Source organism: Epinephelus moara, chromosome 20, assembly GCF_006386435.1.
Source record: "Epinephelus moara isolate mb chromosome 20, YSFRI_EMoa_1.0, whole genome shotgun sequence".
NCBI classification, from domain to species: Eukaryota; Metazoa; Chordata; class Actinopteri; order Perciformes; family Serranidae; genus Epinephelus; species Epinephelus moara.
Window position 1 is genome coordinate 5,823,212 of NC_065525.1, and position 16,975 is coordinate 5,840,186.

Sequence of the window (16,975 nt, forward strand, 5' to 3'; positions counted from 1 at the left end):
CAAGTTTGGCACACCGTGCGCCTGGCGCAGCTACTCCTCTTTCCCACCTCCGTCCCTCCTACCTGCGCAAGTCAGAAAGAGGGAGGAGGGAAGGCGTGGAGTGGGTTTTACACAGCCGATTCACATCACACCAATCAAATGAGCCCCTCTCCTCGCCCTTAAATGCGCCACGCGAAGGCGTAATGAGAGTTTTACTCAATTCGCCATGGCGGAAGAGAGCAGCAGCGTCAGACAGCCAAACTTCTCCCAGGAGGAAACTGATGTTTTGGTCTGGGAGGTCCAAGTTCGCAGTGTCCGAATATACGGAACTGCGAACTGACCTCCGAAATATATACTCCCTATCTGATGCTGTGGCTGTTTGTGGTTGGCTGAGAGGGATGTGAACTCATTAGTTTGCAGCTGTGTTAATCAAATCAGGTTGGGTTTCCATTACGCGTGCCAAACGTGCCAAACGGTGCCAATCCCCTTTGATCTGACATCACATGTGAAGAGAAAGTCGATATAGAGATACATTTATGTGCTGATTGCAGATAGTTGCATTGAATAGTGTTTTTTTGGGTATTTATTGCATCGTTAATGTGCCTGACATTCTGGAAACCTGCCTGCGAGGTTTTGGTGACGTGTGCGCACTGTCCGCTGGTCAGCCAAACTTTGACTTACACCGGCTGCGCTCCCCCTACACTGACAGTAGACCTGGTTTCAGCTGGCGAGCTTTTAGCGCACCTTCTGCGAAGCCTTTTGGCACGAAACTGTCACTGCGCCAAGCTGGATCTGTCGACACCTCCCCCTGCTGCGCCGCCACACCCATCTCAGCGCACCTTGGTCTGCCAAACTACCAAACTGAGCAGGCCTCGGGTTGCGCTGCTCGAAACTAGCTCTGGCGCCACCCTGCGCTGTGCCGGGAAACTAAAGGCCCATGTGACAGGGAGGCTGCAAAGCATCATTCTACATACATTCGTGTTTTGAATCACGACAAGTTATAACAAGTGCAGCCTGGTGTGTTTGCACATTTTAAATTCACATAAGATGCAAATATTTCAAACCACAAAGTAAGCTCTCTGTTTTTTCTTTATGTTTGTTTTTTTCCCCCTCAAACAGGCCTGGAGGCCTTTCTACTGTCATTGTTTTTCCACCATGCACCGGAAGTGGCTTGCTGCTGCACATGTAGCACAGAATAGTAAGCTACAGTGCTGATGGGAAAAAAAAAAAGTAACCTTGGGCATGTTAGCGGATTTGTGTCCACCTCTGCAGAAATAGATTGGCGTGGCTGCCAGAATGAGTTATTTGTAATGACAATGAAAATCCCTGTTAAGGCGCATCACATTTATGTTCCATCCTTTTCCCCCGTGCTGCTGAAATGATTCTTTCAGCCCTCAGCAAACAGGTTTTGTTTGATAACCATGCAGCATACTTAGCACTCAGTCACAGTATTTTTTTTTCTGCAAAGCTCTATGAATAGAGCTGAGGGAAGTTCATTTGTCATTTAATTTCTCCACAGTGTAACATCAGGTAGCTGTCACAGCGTCTGGCAGCACAGTGGTTAGTGGTGGGCCTGAGAGAAAACTTGAAAATATTAAAATAGGTTTCTGTAAAATACAATTTGTCCAATGTATCTCACCGCCTCTCATAGCATGTCAGTTTTGGTTCATTTTACTTTCAAAAGGCTGACACCCATTAATTGGTGACTAACCGGTTGATTGAGTGAGCTTTTGGGATGCATTTCAAAGCCCTATCCATTTAGAGGCGATAAACTTTTTATGTTTTGTGATGTAAATGTCTTGCCTTTTACAGCCAGCCACCAGGTTAATGTGGAAACATGCCCATTTCAAAACTCTGCTCTCAAAACTCTACAGATTTCTTGGCCACTTAAGTGTGCACCAACCTAGGTCAAAAAGGAGCTAACAGTAGCTATCTAACTACGCTGCTCATTTGGCAACTTAAGCTTGTGGAATATGTTCCTGTGGAAACATTTTGCCGACACTCTGGTACTATGTTAGCACCATTAGCCGTGTTGACACTGCTTGCAGTGCTAACAGAGCTAACAGTGATAACAGAGTCAACAATGCTAAAGGGGTTTTACGGCTCAGAACTTAGTCGCTTACTCACCGGGGCTATGGGGGGAGACTGAAGGTTTCCACAGCAACCCTGATGAGTCTGAACTGTAATACTAGAACTGATGACCAGTTGAGTGGTGCCGCTAACACTAGCTAGCTCCCACGAGAGCCGTGTGGTATGCAGTGAAGTAAACTGAAGTGTAGCAAAACCCCTGAGAATCCCTTTAGACCAGGGATACTCAGCTTGCTTTGTTAAAGCACCACTTTTGCAAAATAATATATCAGGGGCCATAAGTCAAGTATCACTACTATAGACTGTCATGTGTAGCTGGTCAAAAATATTGTCTGCAGTTTACCGATTAACAGTTTACCGTTGACATCCCTACTGTCTGCCCACTGTCCACAGAGACCCCTCAGAAGGACGGTGAAGACGCTGCATCCTCGTCAGACTCTGCTTCAGACTCCGCCTCCTCACTCTTTGACCACTGGGGTCACGACCTGGGCCCAGAGAGTCGAAGGGTCGCCCTCAGGAAGTTCCGTTACTATGGCTACAACGGCTACCTTAGTGACCGGATCTCTCTCACCCGGTCGATCCCAGATTTACGTCCGGACGGGTCAGTCAGCCAATCAATGTGTACACTGTGAATTGATTAATTGATGGAGATGTATAAGTTTGCATGTATGGATTCAACCTTAGTAGATTTTGTTAAATCTTTCTTTTAACAAAACAGCCTCTGATTCTCTCTGTTCTTTTCTGATCCTTTCTCCCTGAAGATGCAGAAACATGTCATACTCAACAGATCTTCCTCAGCTCAGTGTCATCTTCATCTTTGTCAACGAGGCCTTGTCAGTATTGCTGCGCTCCGTCCACACAGCCATCCAGAGGACTCCGTCACACCTGCTCAAAGAGATCATACTTGTAGACGACCACAGCAACAGCGGTAAGAATCATACAACTTCCTCATAATTTCACCTTTATGATGTATTTATGATCTTGTTTTGATGCAATCCAGTTTAGAGATATGGACTGTATGCCCACCTTTCCCAGTTCCATGCTTAGCCTCAAATACAGAGTATTTATACCTCCATGCATCCACAGGGAGGAATCAATATGAGGTGGGATTAAAAGGTGTATCACATTTGGATATTTCTCTTGGCAGTGATATTTTTCCCTGAAAGCAATCCCCTCTCTGCCAGAGCTTTTCAGAGGGGATTTTATAGTATTATCAATATATATCTGCCCATTGATTGATTTTTTTTTTGCACAGTTTTTTATTTCAAATTTGATCTTTTGTTCTTTTCATATGGGATATCTTAGAGAAAAACAAGGTCTACTGAACTCATATGTACCAGTTTGGCCCACTGTTAATAGATATCTTTCAACAACCTCCAACAGCCTGACGGTTTATATGCACAAACCACATGGGGCACATGAGTGGGACTGAGTGGTGAAAAAGTTATTCTACCTATACTTCTATAGAACTAGAGACCCTGTGGTCTGAAGTTCCACAGGGTTTAACAGTGGCAGAAAATGCTGTGGCCAGGTCTGTACACCTCCGTCTTAATGGAATCTCCTGTATGTGGTCGTCCACACAACTGGTTACATTTCAGATTTCAGGTTACTTTTTGTCATATGCAAAACAATTACAATTAAACCTGAGTTTTCAGGCTCCCTCTAACAATGCTTACTAAAAATGTAAAAAACAATAATCAGGCCAGTAAAAAAATGACATCTAAGACATAAAACTACAGGGGTTTTAATATTGTATAACATATATAGAATGTAATTTTACATATAGGTGTTCAGTAATTATGTTTCCATCTTTCTGTTAATCCATCTCATGCTCATGAACACAATATTTCAGGAACACCATGTGAGGAATTCTTTTCAAATTTGGCACAAACATCCATTTGGACTCTACAATGAACTGACTAGACACTGGTCAAGGTCAGTGTGACCTCACAAAACATGTTTTTGGCCATAAATCAAGAATTCATACACTAATTATGACAAAATCCCACACAAATGTCTAATGGGATAAAATGGTGAAGTGATAGCATTTTATATCCAAAAGGTCAAAGGTCAACTTCACTTTGATGTGATAATGTACTGCAAAAACACTGGCCATTAACAACATCATATCAACAACATCATATCTCAGCAACAGAAAGGGTCAGATACTGAAATGGTGACACTTATCTTGGGTGTCCACCTTGAAACTTTGCTGAATGTATAGATCTTCTGAGCTGCCAAAGATGCGTGTGAAGCATCCATGTTTTAGAATGTTGCAGCTTCTGTGCTGCAACATTCATATTTTAAGAAGCTTTCATAGTACTAACTTCATGTTCTGTCTTGTTTCTCTGATAGTCCAATACAGACTCATTGGTTTTCTTATTGAGCTTCAGGTGATGTAGTAAAGGAAAGACAGCATGTTTGTCACTGGAAATGATTCACGTGAGTCATATATGTCAATAAAGTGAAAATTTCCATGTTTTTATTTTTTGCTGTGGCTTAGCTCTTACAGAATGTTGTTGCCTGATATCAGACAGAATTGTCAACTTGTTACACTCTTTTTCCATCTTCAGTCTGAATTGCGTCCGCTCTGATCTCTGTGGGGAAGAGGGACTTGATTTTCCCAAACCAAACACTAGAGGGGGTTTTAAGAGTGGAGCGAAGTGAAGTAAAACAAGCTGCAATGGTGGGTTACAACACAAAGACATGTCAATTAAGAACAGCCTTGATATCAGCATTTGTCTTCTCTATAGCAGTCACCTTTGTTTTTTACTCCTCATTGGTTCCGGCGCACCACTTCACAAGGCTTGACAACAGCTTGGCAATGGCATTAGTCTTGCCCATGGCTCTGATTGGCTAATTAAGTCCCCCCAACAGCGCACATTAGATTGTTTTTTTCTTTTATGCAAAAACCTGCTGTTTCAAGTTACAATACCAGAAAAGTCGGTCAACTTGAACTGGGTGGAGTGGGTGGATTCAAAGGGTCTGGACCCAGGCACAGAATGTTGCACAGTGTAACCTACCATCTGAAAAACATTTCTGCCAGCGCTAATTTAAAACTAGACACATATCTATGTCAAATTGAGGTTTGTTTCTAAAAATTATATTTAAAAACAAATTTAAAAGACAAAATGACCAATTGCACCAAGAAAGCAGAGCAAAACAAAGGTCAGAGGGCCTCCTCAAGGGTTACCAGATAGATAGGATCTTTTTCATGCCTCATTGCTGGCAATAGCTGTGGCCAGAGGCTTTGTGTTTCCATCAATCAATCAATTTTATTTATAAAGCCCAATATCACAAATCACAATTTGCCTCACAGGGCTTTACAGCATACGACATCCCTCTGTCCTTATGACCCTCGCAGCGGATAAGGAAAAACTCCCCCAAAAAAACCCTTTAACGGGGAAAAAAAACGGTAGAAACCTCAGGAAGAGCAACTGAGGAGGGATCCCTCTTCCAGGACGGACAGACGTGCAATAGATGTCGTACAGAACAGATCAGCATAATAAATTAACAGTAATCCGCATGACAATTAACAGTAATCCGCATGTTTCAGGTTGCCTGTCTCAAAAACACCTTAAGGGAATTTCAAATAATATTTGGCGCAAATGTCCAGTTGGACTCAACAGTGAAGTAATTAGATTGTAGTGGTCAAAGGTCAAGATCACTGTGGCCTCATCTGTCTCATTCTTGTGAACATGATATCTCAAGAACACCTTGAGGATTTTTTTTTTTTTTTTCTCAAATTTGGCACAAATGTTCTCTTCGACTCAGCAATGAACTCATTAGATTTTAGTGGTCAAGGGTCAAGGTCACTGTGACCTCATCTATCTTATTTTTATGAACATGATATCCCAAGAACATCATGGGGTAATTCCTTCAAATCTGGCACAAATGTTTACTTGGACTCAAGGATGTACTGATTAGAATATAAGGTCAAAGGTCAAGGTCACTGTGATGTCACAAAATATTTGGTAGCAAATGGTAGGAAAATTTCCCTCCTCTTAAAAACTTGAAGGACTAACTCGCTGTTTACTGTTCTGACAACACCACAGCCAAATAATAGCCAAATAAAGAGCTGATGTAATTTACAGCAGTTTGATTGACAGTTTTTCCTCACAGCACAGGCAAACGTCTAGAGTTGAATAATTACAGTAAGTATGCACTCCTGTAGGTGAGCTATAGCCTAGACTGTCTATATTTTATGTCCCACTTATTTTATATTCTGCCTTTGGTGGTGAACAAGACCAGGACCCATGCTGCCATTAGCTGCATCAGTGGTGTATGAAAACAAATTAAAACTTATTGCAGCACTTGCAGGGTGCGAGTTGTCTGTTAGAAGACCGGTGTTAATAATTGCATCACGTTCTATAGAACATATTTCACTGCTGCCAAATCTGTAATTACCATTATGAGAAATCTGTCTCTGCTACAGTCGCCTGCAGATTTTATGGGTCTCTCACTGCACCTCTGTTCTTTGCTAATACAGTATATCAGAGTTTAGTTATGGTAGCTGCACAGGGTTGAATGCTGATTAGTAGAGCAACCAGGGGTATAAATAGATTCAACATTTACTTCATAGTATTTTCCCCTAATGCAATACAACTGTTGAAGTAACACTTTTGTGGGAAATGTGATTTAATACATTTGCTTTGCAGTGAATAACAATTGCATGCTGGTAATTCACACTGATGGTAATTGATGGAAGATAACTCAGTGCATCATCATTATTTTAGCTTATTGATTGTACATGGTGTAATTATGACAGATGAGGGTCAGCTGAGGCTAGATGAGGGCAAAAGTGGAAATTCATTCATATTCATTATGTAAATTAGCAGAATCAGGGGTTGTATTCATGAAGCTTCAAAGTGCTGATCACTGAACCATGTAAGCCTACATTAACGTCACAATGACTATACTTTGAAATATTTTGTCTTGCTGTTAGTCATATCGCTACATCATAGCTTGTGCCAATTAAACAATTTATTCAAAATTGGGACTGTAAGTTACTATCATTTAACAAATATGTATGTATGTACTGGTTAATTGTTTAGTCTGAGTCTGACAAGTTCAGTCTGAGATGGACTGCCATAAAAATTGGTTCAAATATTCATCTTACAGAATGAAGTGTAATAACTTTCCCTGACTTTTCATCTGCTGCCATCAGGTCCAATTTTTAATTTGTCCAGTACTTTGGTTCTTGACCAAATAACAGCACAGATAATGACTTTCCCATCAGTCTCAGCTGCACTTCATGTTTTATGCTAATTATCAAATATTAGAATGCTATTATGCTAAACTTAGATGGTGAGTATGGTAAAAATTATACCTGCTAAACATTAGCATGTTAAAGGGAAAATATACCACCTTTTTTGTGGATGTCCAATCAGGGTTGATGGTAAATGTAGTCAATTGAAGCAATAAAATCCTCAGTGTGTGCCGAGAAAGCGGAGTTCAGCAGCTGCATAATCCGTTCTTCCTACTTCCAGTTACGTCATTTGACCTGACAGTGAAGAAGTTGGAAAGAGGAAGAACTAAAAGCTATTTGAGCTTAGATTTCTATTGTCTACCTCCGGGAGGCCAGGGGGCATGCTCCAAATGCCCCTCAAAAAAGTAACTTCCTTGTTCCCTTTGCCTGTATTGCAGACTAGCTACATTTCCAACGGGAAAAATGGCATCCCAAAGTATGAGTGTTGTGGATTTAATGGATGGGGATATGTTTGACAGTGTCTTGGCAGATATTCAGCCATATTTATTTTAGCCAGCATATGGCTGAGGAAATGCAGTGGAGAGAGACTGAGGCTGTGGCTGCAGCCCAACAAGAAGGTATGTCCAGCAGAGACCCTCCACAACCTGAGCTGCTGAGAGCAAACGGTGGTTGATGGTACCTTTTTTCTCAAATTGCAGACATAAACTGAATCATTCTGCTACAACAAATTTTAGGGTGAGTAGTTTTGTTGGATGCTATCGTGGACGACAACCTTGTGAGAGCCACTTCGGTAACGTAAGCTGCTGAGTGCTAAAACCTGTGTGTATGCATAAAAGTTTTGGTTGGACTATTGGACAAATATATTGGTGACTGGCTAAATACATTATCGGTTGCTCTTTTTTGAGGTTGAGGGGGGCATTTTTATCTATTTGACTTTCTGCCTCCAAAGACCAAGTAAGCAACCCAGTCTCACTCTGAAGTCGTTGAAAACTGGCATCTGGCCAGTGACTTCCGGCATTTTTGAAAACAGACAATGCATGTAAAAGGGCAGAACTTGACAAGGTGTCCCAGAAGATCAACAACCAACACACCCATAGTACCTTGCACGCCATATCTCGGCGTGGAAAGTCCATGACCAAACATCGATAGGTGACAAGGTCGTAGTGAGAATGTGTTGAAGTAAGAGCCGCTGCTCTGTCATCAGAGGGAAATACAGTGTGTAGAGCCATCATATTTTCACATCTTACTCTGTGAATTAAGAGTTTTATTTCAACCAAACCGGAGTTAGTGATTGCTGGAACAGTGGAAAGACTAGGCAGGATAATTATGCAAAGTTTTATCTTGTTTCTGTCAAGTTTAAATGAAATACTTGATTGCAGGTTGTTGGCCTAACAGTTGCTGGTCAGAAAATTATTGGAGATGTCCTTCAGGATCCCAAAGATAAACAGGAAAAGACATCCAAGATCAGGGCCGAGAGAGCAGATGAGCTCTGAGTATTTTTGTCACCAAATGCTATTGTAAGCCATTTTTGTTGAGGTGTTCCACAGCAAAGTGCTGAGAGAATTTAAGTTTGGCTCTTATTGTGAAAGATAAAAATGGAATGATTGAGGCTGTAATGCGCTGCAGTTGCCAATGTGGAAAATAATATAGTTATTGCTGTCTTGGTTCACACTAGATTGGACAACTAAACGTCCATGTTTTTGTTTATTATCTGCATAAGCAGGCTACACTTTGTTTTGCTCAGGCATCAGTAACTTGTGCACATTGCATCCTGGTATATGTGGGCACTGCTGGCACAAGTCTGTAAGGCCCAAGCAGGAGAACTTGGCTGTCTCAGCCAATACAGCGTGAGCCTGGGATGGCGCAAATTGACATGAAGATGCATCTGCCTGGGTTGAAAGTATTTCAACTAGAGTAAATAAGGTGCAGGGTAGGTGAGAGATGGATAGGAAAAAGGAGAGAGTTTAAAAACCCAGAGTTCTGAGTTCAGTCAGAGCTGAAGACAAACACACAGGCACACTCCCACACTCCACTTTCTGTTTGAACACACCTTTAGTTTTGTTAGAAAAAAGTACAGCGTAGATAAAAGTTGAGCTCAGTCTGACAATGTAGAGCTGACAAGTTGAGTCTGAAATGTTCCAAAATAACATCTGCAAAGTTGTCTCTTGATTTTTCATTCATCCAATTATAGCAGGCATTATACCCTCACAGGGCAGCTATAGGGTGGCTCAGTGTCTTTGTACTAGTGCTGAAACAGTTACAGTAGATGGTTAGTATTTCATTGTTGATCAACAGAAAATTAGTCAATTATAATTTTGATAGCTGATTAATCATTTAAGAAATTTATCAAACAAAAATGGAGAGCTGTTTGCGGGTTCTAGTTTCGTGAGTCTGATGCTGTTTTCATGTCATTGAGTGTCTTTGGGTTTTGGACTGTTGGTCAGATAAGGAAAAAACACTGTGTGTAAATGTAACCTTGCGTTTTAGGAAATTTTGATAGGAATTTGTCACTTTTCCTGACATTTTATTGATTAAACATTTGATGGATAATTTTTCAAAAAGAGAATTGACATATTAATCAATGATTTAAACATTTGTAGTTATTATATAAGTTATTATTGATATACATTTTTACAGCCCTACTTCATGTTTAGCTAGTGAACACGTCAACACCCCCTGTGCAGCATCACAACATTATAAAACATTCAACATGATGTAGGTGGTGAAATAATCAGTTTCCTTTTCAATAACACCATGGCAGATAAAAATTATGTACAAGATACTGAGACAGCTAATCTTGATGGAAATACTGTGGGTGTGTGTGTTTGTGTATCATAATTGTATATTAGAATAGCGCTCAAACCATACACACAGGCGCGGTACTGATGCGGTGCGGAATTTCATGTTGTTGTGTTCTAAATCCGCACAGTGTGAACAGGTGTGGGTGAACATGGATGAGAGTAGTAGCAGCAGCAGCAGCAGCGAGCTAGCAAGCTAACATTTAACAAGCGTCAACATCAACTTTCTTTAGCACTTACCACTCTCACCGCAGCCACCAAGCTGGACAATGGACTGCCAGACGTTGTCCTTTAATTCACTGTTCATAAAATCATCCCGTCTTTTATCAAAAAGGACGGGGTGCTGTGAAACGAGGTTTATCAACCTTTCTCCCATACTGTCCTGCCTGACTGGATTTCAGACTCTCCCGGGTCTGCGCGACTATAAACAAACAGTTTCATTGGCCCAGCTGTATAGTTCCGCCGGCGAATTCCGCGGGGGTCAGAGTCTGGGCGGAAACTTTTTTCACCACACAAAAGTTCCGCCCTGGTGTGCAAACTTCCTTAAGAACCCATGAAATCAACTTTTATATTTTTCCGCGAGAATAATCCGCGCGGATATTTGCCCTCAATAAGAATGGACTTTAAGGTTGGTGATATTGTGTACACATCAAAGTATTCTGTTTACCATTTTTAGAATAAACTTACTTTAAATTGTCTCTACTTTGTCACCATTGTGGCAATGAGAGCTCTGGTGTTATTGTACACCTTTCAGAAACTTTAATCCAGCATGGAACAGCAGTGTGTTTTACAGGCTTTATAAAACTAATAAATTGGGGAGTTGAAAGGAGTTGTTGTCGATAGCAGACGCCTACTGAGGGCAACATGTATCCCATGAGGTTAGAGGCTATGTTGCATGAGTGTGTAACAGCACTAATCACAGAGGCTTTGCGCAATGGAATAACATGACATTGACTTCATCCTAGTATCAGTAGATTTGTGCTGTTTGGGCAGCAACCGATAAAATTATTAAAAGATGGTAAGTGTATTAAATAATGTGTAGATTATCCTTTGTGCACTTGGATAGTATTGTATTGTTTCAACAAACCTTTTTTAAAAAGGAAATGCAAATTTTAAAAAAAAAAAAACATTCATGATTTTTGTAAATTTAATATATTACTCTACTGTTAAATAGGCAGTACATTTGACGAGGAGCACATTATGATTGGTTGAGGACTTGGTACTTGACTAAGAACTTGCCTGTCTTGACTTTGAAATTGCCACAGGACTCAAGTGCAAAGACTTGAGACTTACTTGTGACTTGCAAAACAATGACTTGGTCCCACCTCTGGTTCTAGGTGTTATCCTTTGTGATGGGTGGGTGTGGGACTCAAAAGCAGCATTGATGGCAGGCAGGACAGTTTATAATGAACTTTAATGCAACCCTTTGATCAACACAGAGTGAGCAGACAGATGAAACAACTGAGAGAGTCAATATCCTGGCTCAGAGCCTTCAGAGGAGCAGGAGAACACACACTTAGCAAACAGTTCAGCAGTGTGCAACGGTACCATGAGGGAGAAGGCAGAAGGTGATTTTAGATAGGCAGAGAATCCAGAACCAGGAGAACACACGAGGGAAGCCATCACACTTGCATGGAGCTGGCTGTAGGCAGGGTGGCTCTGGCAAAGAGTCAAACTACCAGTGACAACACTGAGGAGATTCCTTGATGCACACACAAAGGTGGAATGTGCATGCATGTGGTGAGGCAATCCACCTCACAGAAAACCACAGGCAGAAGAACAGGTAAACTCAGAACGGAAAACTGATTGACGGTCTCTCCATACAGTGATGGGAAAGAGGTGAACAGACACCAAGAACATGGAAGCAGGGCTCTTGGTTGAGGACAAAAGGCTGAGTGGTTTACTGGGGAGCAGACGAAACAGGAGATTCAGAGGCAAGCAAGGTTGGCAACAAGGAAGCAGTCTGTGGATAAATGCTCGAAAGTCTTGCAGAGGAATGGCGAAGAATAATCTGGCAATGAGAGTCTGTGAAGTTGGAGTCTTAATAGTGGCAGGAAGTAATGAGGCACAGGTGAGTGGAGTTGGCTTGATGAAGTGGGTGTGGTGGACTGGCAGGGGTGGGAAATGTATGGACAGGTGATAGGCTGGCAGGTAGATGTGGTGGAGAGGCGGGTTGAGTGGAAATCTGTTGGGTTAACTGAGAGAGTGGCATGTATGGCAAGTCAGAGGTGCACATTGTGACACCCTTTATGTTGAGTTCCAGGCAGAACCCTCTGAATTGGTTCCTGGTTGAACCTTTATTTAACCCTATGGGCCCTAGGCGTTTTTGGGGTATTTTTACGGCCTTTACTTTTAAGCTCATATCACAGTCATTATAAAGGCTACATACACATGTGTACAATGTGGGCTATCCAGATTTGCCATCATTTCATGTCCTTCTATGTGCCTGTATTTTATATTAATTTTTATATCACTGAAAAAATCCAAAAAAATCTGAAAAAAGTGCAATGATGTCCTCCAAGAGGACAGGTGAAGTGGCTGGTCTTGTCATACAAAGTTTGATGGAGTGTCAACTGGACAATATGGAGATATTTGCATCTTGAAAGCCGGACTACAAATGTGGATAGACAGGGAGAAACACACACAAGCCTAAGACGCAGTAAGATACGATATTCCTCACTATATGAAGTGACTGATAACAAGATCTGTATAATGGATTGTAAAGAAACTTGTCAGGTTTTTATTTTGTAGACAATCGATCTGGATTTACAGTGTGATGGGATGACAGCACAATGATGTGTGTGGTATCATCTGAAAGCTCTGCTCCTGCACTTTCATGTGATATGCGTGGCATTTCTGTGCGAGCCTGCATATGCTAGTAATCCATCCAAGAGTAATGTGTGTGCAAAGCTGTATGAAAGCTCTGTTATACATAATTTTAGTGTAACTTTATCATTCTTTTTCGCTGTGAAAACTTGGTCTTGTTGGAAAGCTACACTTCCGCTGTTTCACGTGATATGCGTGACTTCTCGCTATGACGCACGATCGCGGAGAAAATCAATAGAGAAGAACAGGTGTGAATTTGGACGCACTATGCGTCGTTTGGGCCCATAGGGTTAAGGTTCTATTAGACACTAAAAGGGATTCTTCTATGGCTCTAGTTAGCGCCTTTATTTCTAAAAGTGTGCAGGACAAGAATGTGTAAGAAAGACTGTATATTAAAATGTGTCACTGTAGGAATGAAGGGAGGGAATTACCAGAACTGCTGTATATAAAGTGAATTTTGTGCTTCAGACAAGTCAAATAAATGTTACATACTGTTCTCCCCCTCTGCTGTGACTGTAATCTTGAGGCGGATTCATGTGAGTTCAGTGTTCCGTGTCTTTATAACCATTGCATTAGACGGAAACCCTACAGTGTTGTACAGTGGTATTCGAGTACAAAAAAATTTCTTCAGATAGTGAGAACACATCAATCTATTTCCCACTGATAATCCTCTAACCATCTTCTGTGGTCAGACTGAGCCCAGTAGTTCTAAAATGGTGTTATTTAATGGACAGAAAGCAAACAGGTCTCATGTTGTTTAGACAGTCAGCTGCATTTGAGAGTAAACACATTTCACAGTGTGGACCAGACGTCTGAAAATTAATTGGGCAACCGGAGGTGCACTTGATTTAATGACTTGATTTTTTTCTGTTTAGAAGTAATCTCACATGCCCGTGTAACACAATAAGGTGCTGTTCAAATAGTCCCAACTCCAGTTTTAAATGAGCCCATCTTTCTTCCAGGTCAGCAGCAAACTGTGGCTCATTAAAGGAAAAGAGAGCGACTAGAGAATCCAGGCTGATGGTAATAATGAATAGAGAAGGGAAGGCAGCAGCCGTAGCCTGCAGGCAGGATTACAACAGAGAGAAATCACGACGAGGAAATGAAGATGTTGGCTGTTCCACTGTGGGCAGTCTGTGTGAGTGTGTCTGAATGACTTTCTGTGTCTGTCAACCTGAATGTGTGCAAGACATGTAAGCTATCACTCATGGAGAAAGACGGTAGCAACACAAACAGAAAAAAAACCCCACAATGCCCAATCTCAACATACTCAAAATACGTGTGTGCCACATTTGCGGCATAGTCTATCATTTTTTCTCTATTTTTGATGTGAACCCCCTGTTGCCAGAGGACAATGTTGGCACTGTACATTTCTTCAAACCACGAATATGTTACATTTGCACATTTTATTTGTATCTTATCAGCATTTCTAAAGTGACGTGGTATATGAGCTGACTTTGTCATTGGGAGATGGAGGGGATGGTGGATGGTGAGACACTTAGTCGGTACGCCCTCCAGGCTTAGGAACACTGTTTTAGACCAACAAGCAACAAAACCAGTTGTGGTTTATTTTCATTGCTGTATTTCAGCTGCATTTTTGGGACCAGTCATACAAGCTATGCACATGTATTTTAGCTTAAACATTTTTATTTAAAACACGTCAGTACAAACAGTCTCATGCACAGCCGAGTAGCATGCCTGGACACACAAGTGCATTTGAATTCTGCTCAAGTGGAGCTCACACCTATGCTCAGGCACACTAAGGGTGCTCTACTCATAAGCAGAAGTGTTATATATTCTTATATAACGTTTTAGCGAAAATGCATGTGTTCGGGAAGTACTGAGCATACAACTGGATAAATGAGACTGGGATTATACTGCAAGACAGAGCGCTGCACAGGTCCATTTTTGAAAACCGGCTTCCACCCATACCCATAAAGTTCAGTACCAGAACCGACCCGTTACCTGTCAATATGTCCAAGTCAAAGCACCTGCCCGTTAATAAAAGCCTACAGTCACTCACATTAAGTTCAAACTGATAAACCTTTTTGTATACATACACTCATTTTACAACACTTTGGAAAACCATACAGTAAATGGTGAATATAGTTTGTCGCTGCTTCTACAAATGAAAGTTCAGACTTTACAATGCAAAGTCAAAGCCATATATCAACAACAGTCAGGAACACCACTGACTTCTCTTGGCCGGAGCTCATCTGAGATAGGCTGACACAAAATGGAAAAATGTACTGTGGTCTGACAAGTCCATCATGGACGGTGTGTCCTCTGGGCTAAAGAGGGAAAGGACAATCCTGATTGTTACCAGCTCAAAGTTCAAAGCCAGCATCTGTGATGTTATGGAGCTATGTTAGTGCCCATGGCATTATGGGTAACTTGCACATCTGTCAGGGCTCTGTGAATCCTGAAAGTACAGGTTTTGGGGCATCCAGACAAAAAGTTTGTTTAGGCCTGCTTCTTCAAGCAAGACAATGAGACGCATTCTGTACGTGTTACAGCAGTGTGGCTTTGTAGTAAAAGACTGTTGGTGCTAAACTGACGTGAATGCAGTCCAGACCTGTCTCCTATTGAAAATGTGTGGCACACCATGAAGTACAAAATATGACAATAGAGACCCCAGACTGTTGAGCAACTGCAGTCATATATCAAGCAAGAATGGGAAAGAATTTCACTTTCAAAACTTCAACAGTTAGTGTTTCAGTTCCCAAAAGCATACTGAGTGTTGTTAAAAGAAAAGGTGATGTAACACAGTGGTAAACATGCTCCTGTCCCAACTTTTTTTTGAAAATGCTGCAGGCATCAAATTCAGAATGAGTGATATTTACAAAATAATAATGAAGTTTATCAGTTTGAACATTAAATATCTTGTCTTTGGACTGTATTTAGTGAAATACAGATTAAAAAGTGTTTGCAAATCATTGCATTCTAGTTTTATTAATGATTTACACAACATTCCAACTTATTTGGAATCAGGGTTGTAATTTGGAGTGAAAATTAAGGTTGGACTTAAGCTTTTACCTAGAATATCCACTGTAAACATCTGTTAGATCTTGCAAAGCTAAACTTTCTTGTTCAACCTATTTCTGCAAAGTCAGGCCAGCACTGCTGCCACACTACTCCCATCAGTGCTCAGCAATTTAGATCAAGCTGCAGTAAAATGTTATCAGCCAATATACAGGATGGGCACAGCTTATGTTGTTAAAAAAAAAAAAAACAACAAAGAAAAACCCCAGGAAATTCTCCTTCAAAATCGGTAACTATGAATGTCTGTTTTTTAATAGAAATGTGGCTTATTGTTAACACACACACACACACACACACACAGATCACTTTTCCGCAGTCCCATGGAGCTGAGAGAGTTTCTGTGGAGCTTTGACGATAATCAATGCTGCAACAGGCTTCAGTGAGTCTGCTTTTACATCCAAGTCTACGTGTGTAAGTGTGTGCGTGTCACTCTCTCTCCAGTTGAGCTGAAAGAGCACCTGCAGAGCTTTGTGGAGGAGACCAACGCTCAGCACGGTCCGGGATTCATCAAGGTGGTCCGCCATGACAAGCAGGAAGGGCTGATCAGATCCAGGGTCAGTGGATGGAGGGCCGCCTCCGCTCCTGTCGTCGCTCTATTCGATGCACATGTGGAGTTCAACACTGGATGGTGAGCAGCTGGCTTCAGTTTATACTGTATACTGTAACTAAAGCATGTGCAAGAAAACCAACATCAAGCAGTTACCATTTGTGGAAGAAGTACTCAGACCATCCACTTAAGTAAAGATAGAGATACCACAGTGTAGAAACACTCTAATAAAAGTCAAGTGTTCAAAATTCTACTTAAAGGGATAGTGCACCCAAAAATGAAAATTCAGCCATTATCTACTCACCCATATGCCGACGGAGGCCCTGGTGAAGTTTTAGAGTCCTCACATCCCTTGCGGAGATTGGCGGGTGGAGCGGCTAGCACACCTAATGGTAGACGGCGCCCCAGACTAACGTCCAAGAACACAAAATTGAATCCACAGAGTACCTCCATACTGCTCATCCATAGTGATCCAAGTGTGCTGCA

At 41.5% G+C, this 16,975-nt stretch overlaps 1 protein-coding gene across 1 annotated transcript in view; it reads left to right on the forward strand.

Annotated features, from left to right (window-relative positions):
* galnt18a (UDP-N-acetyl-alpha-D-galactosamine:polypeptide N-acetylgalactosaminyltransferase 18a) overlaps positions 1–16,975 on the forward strand; it is a 315,711-nt gene that overhangs the window by 168,426 nt on the left and 130,310 nt on the right. The window contains exons 2-4 of the mRNA XM_050072241.1: positions 2,461–2,668; positions 2,829–2,995; positions 16,384–16,570. Coding sequence (XP_049928198.1) covers positions 2,461–2,668; positions 2,829–2,995; positions 16,384–16,570 — 562 coding nt within the window. The remainder of the gene's footprint in view (positions 1–2,460; positions 2,669–2,828; positions 2,996–16,383; positions 16,571–16,975) is intronic.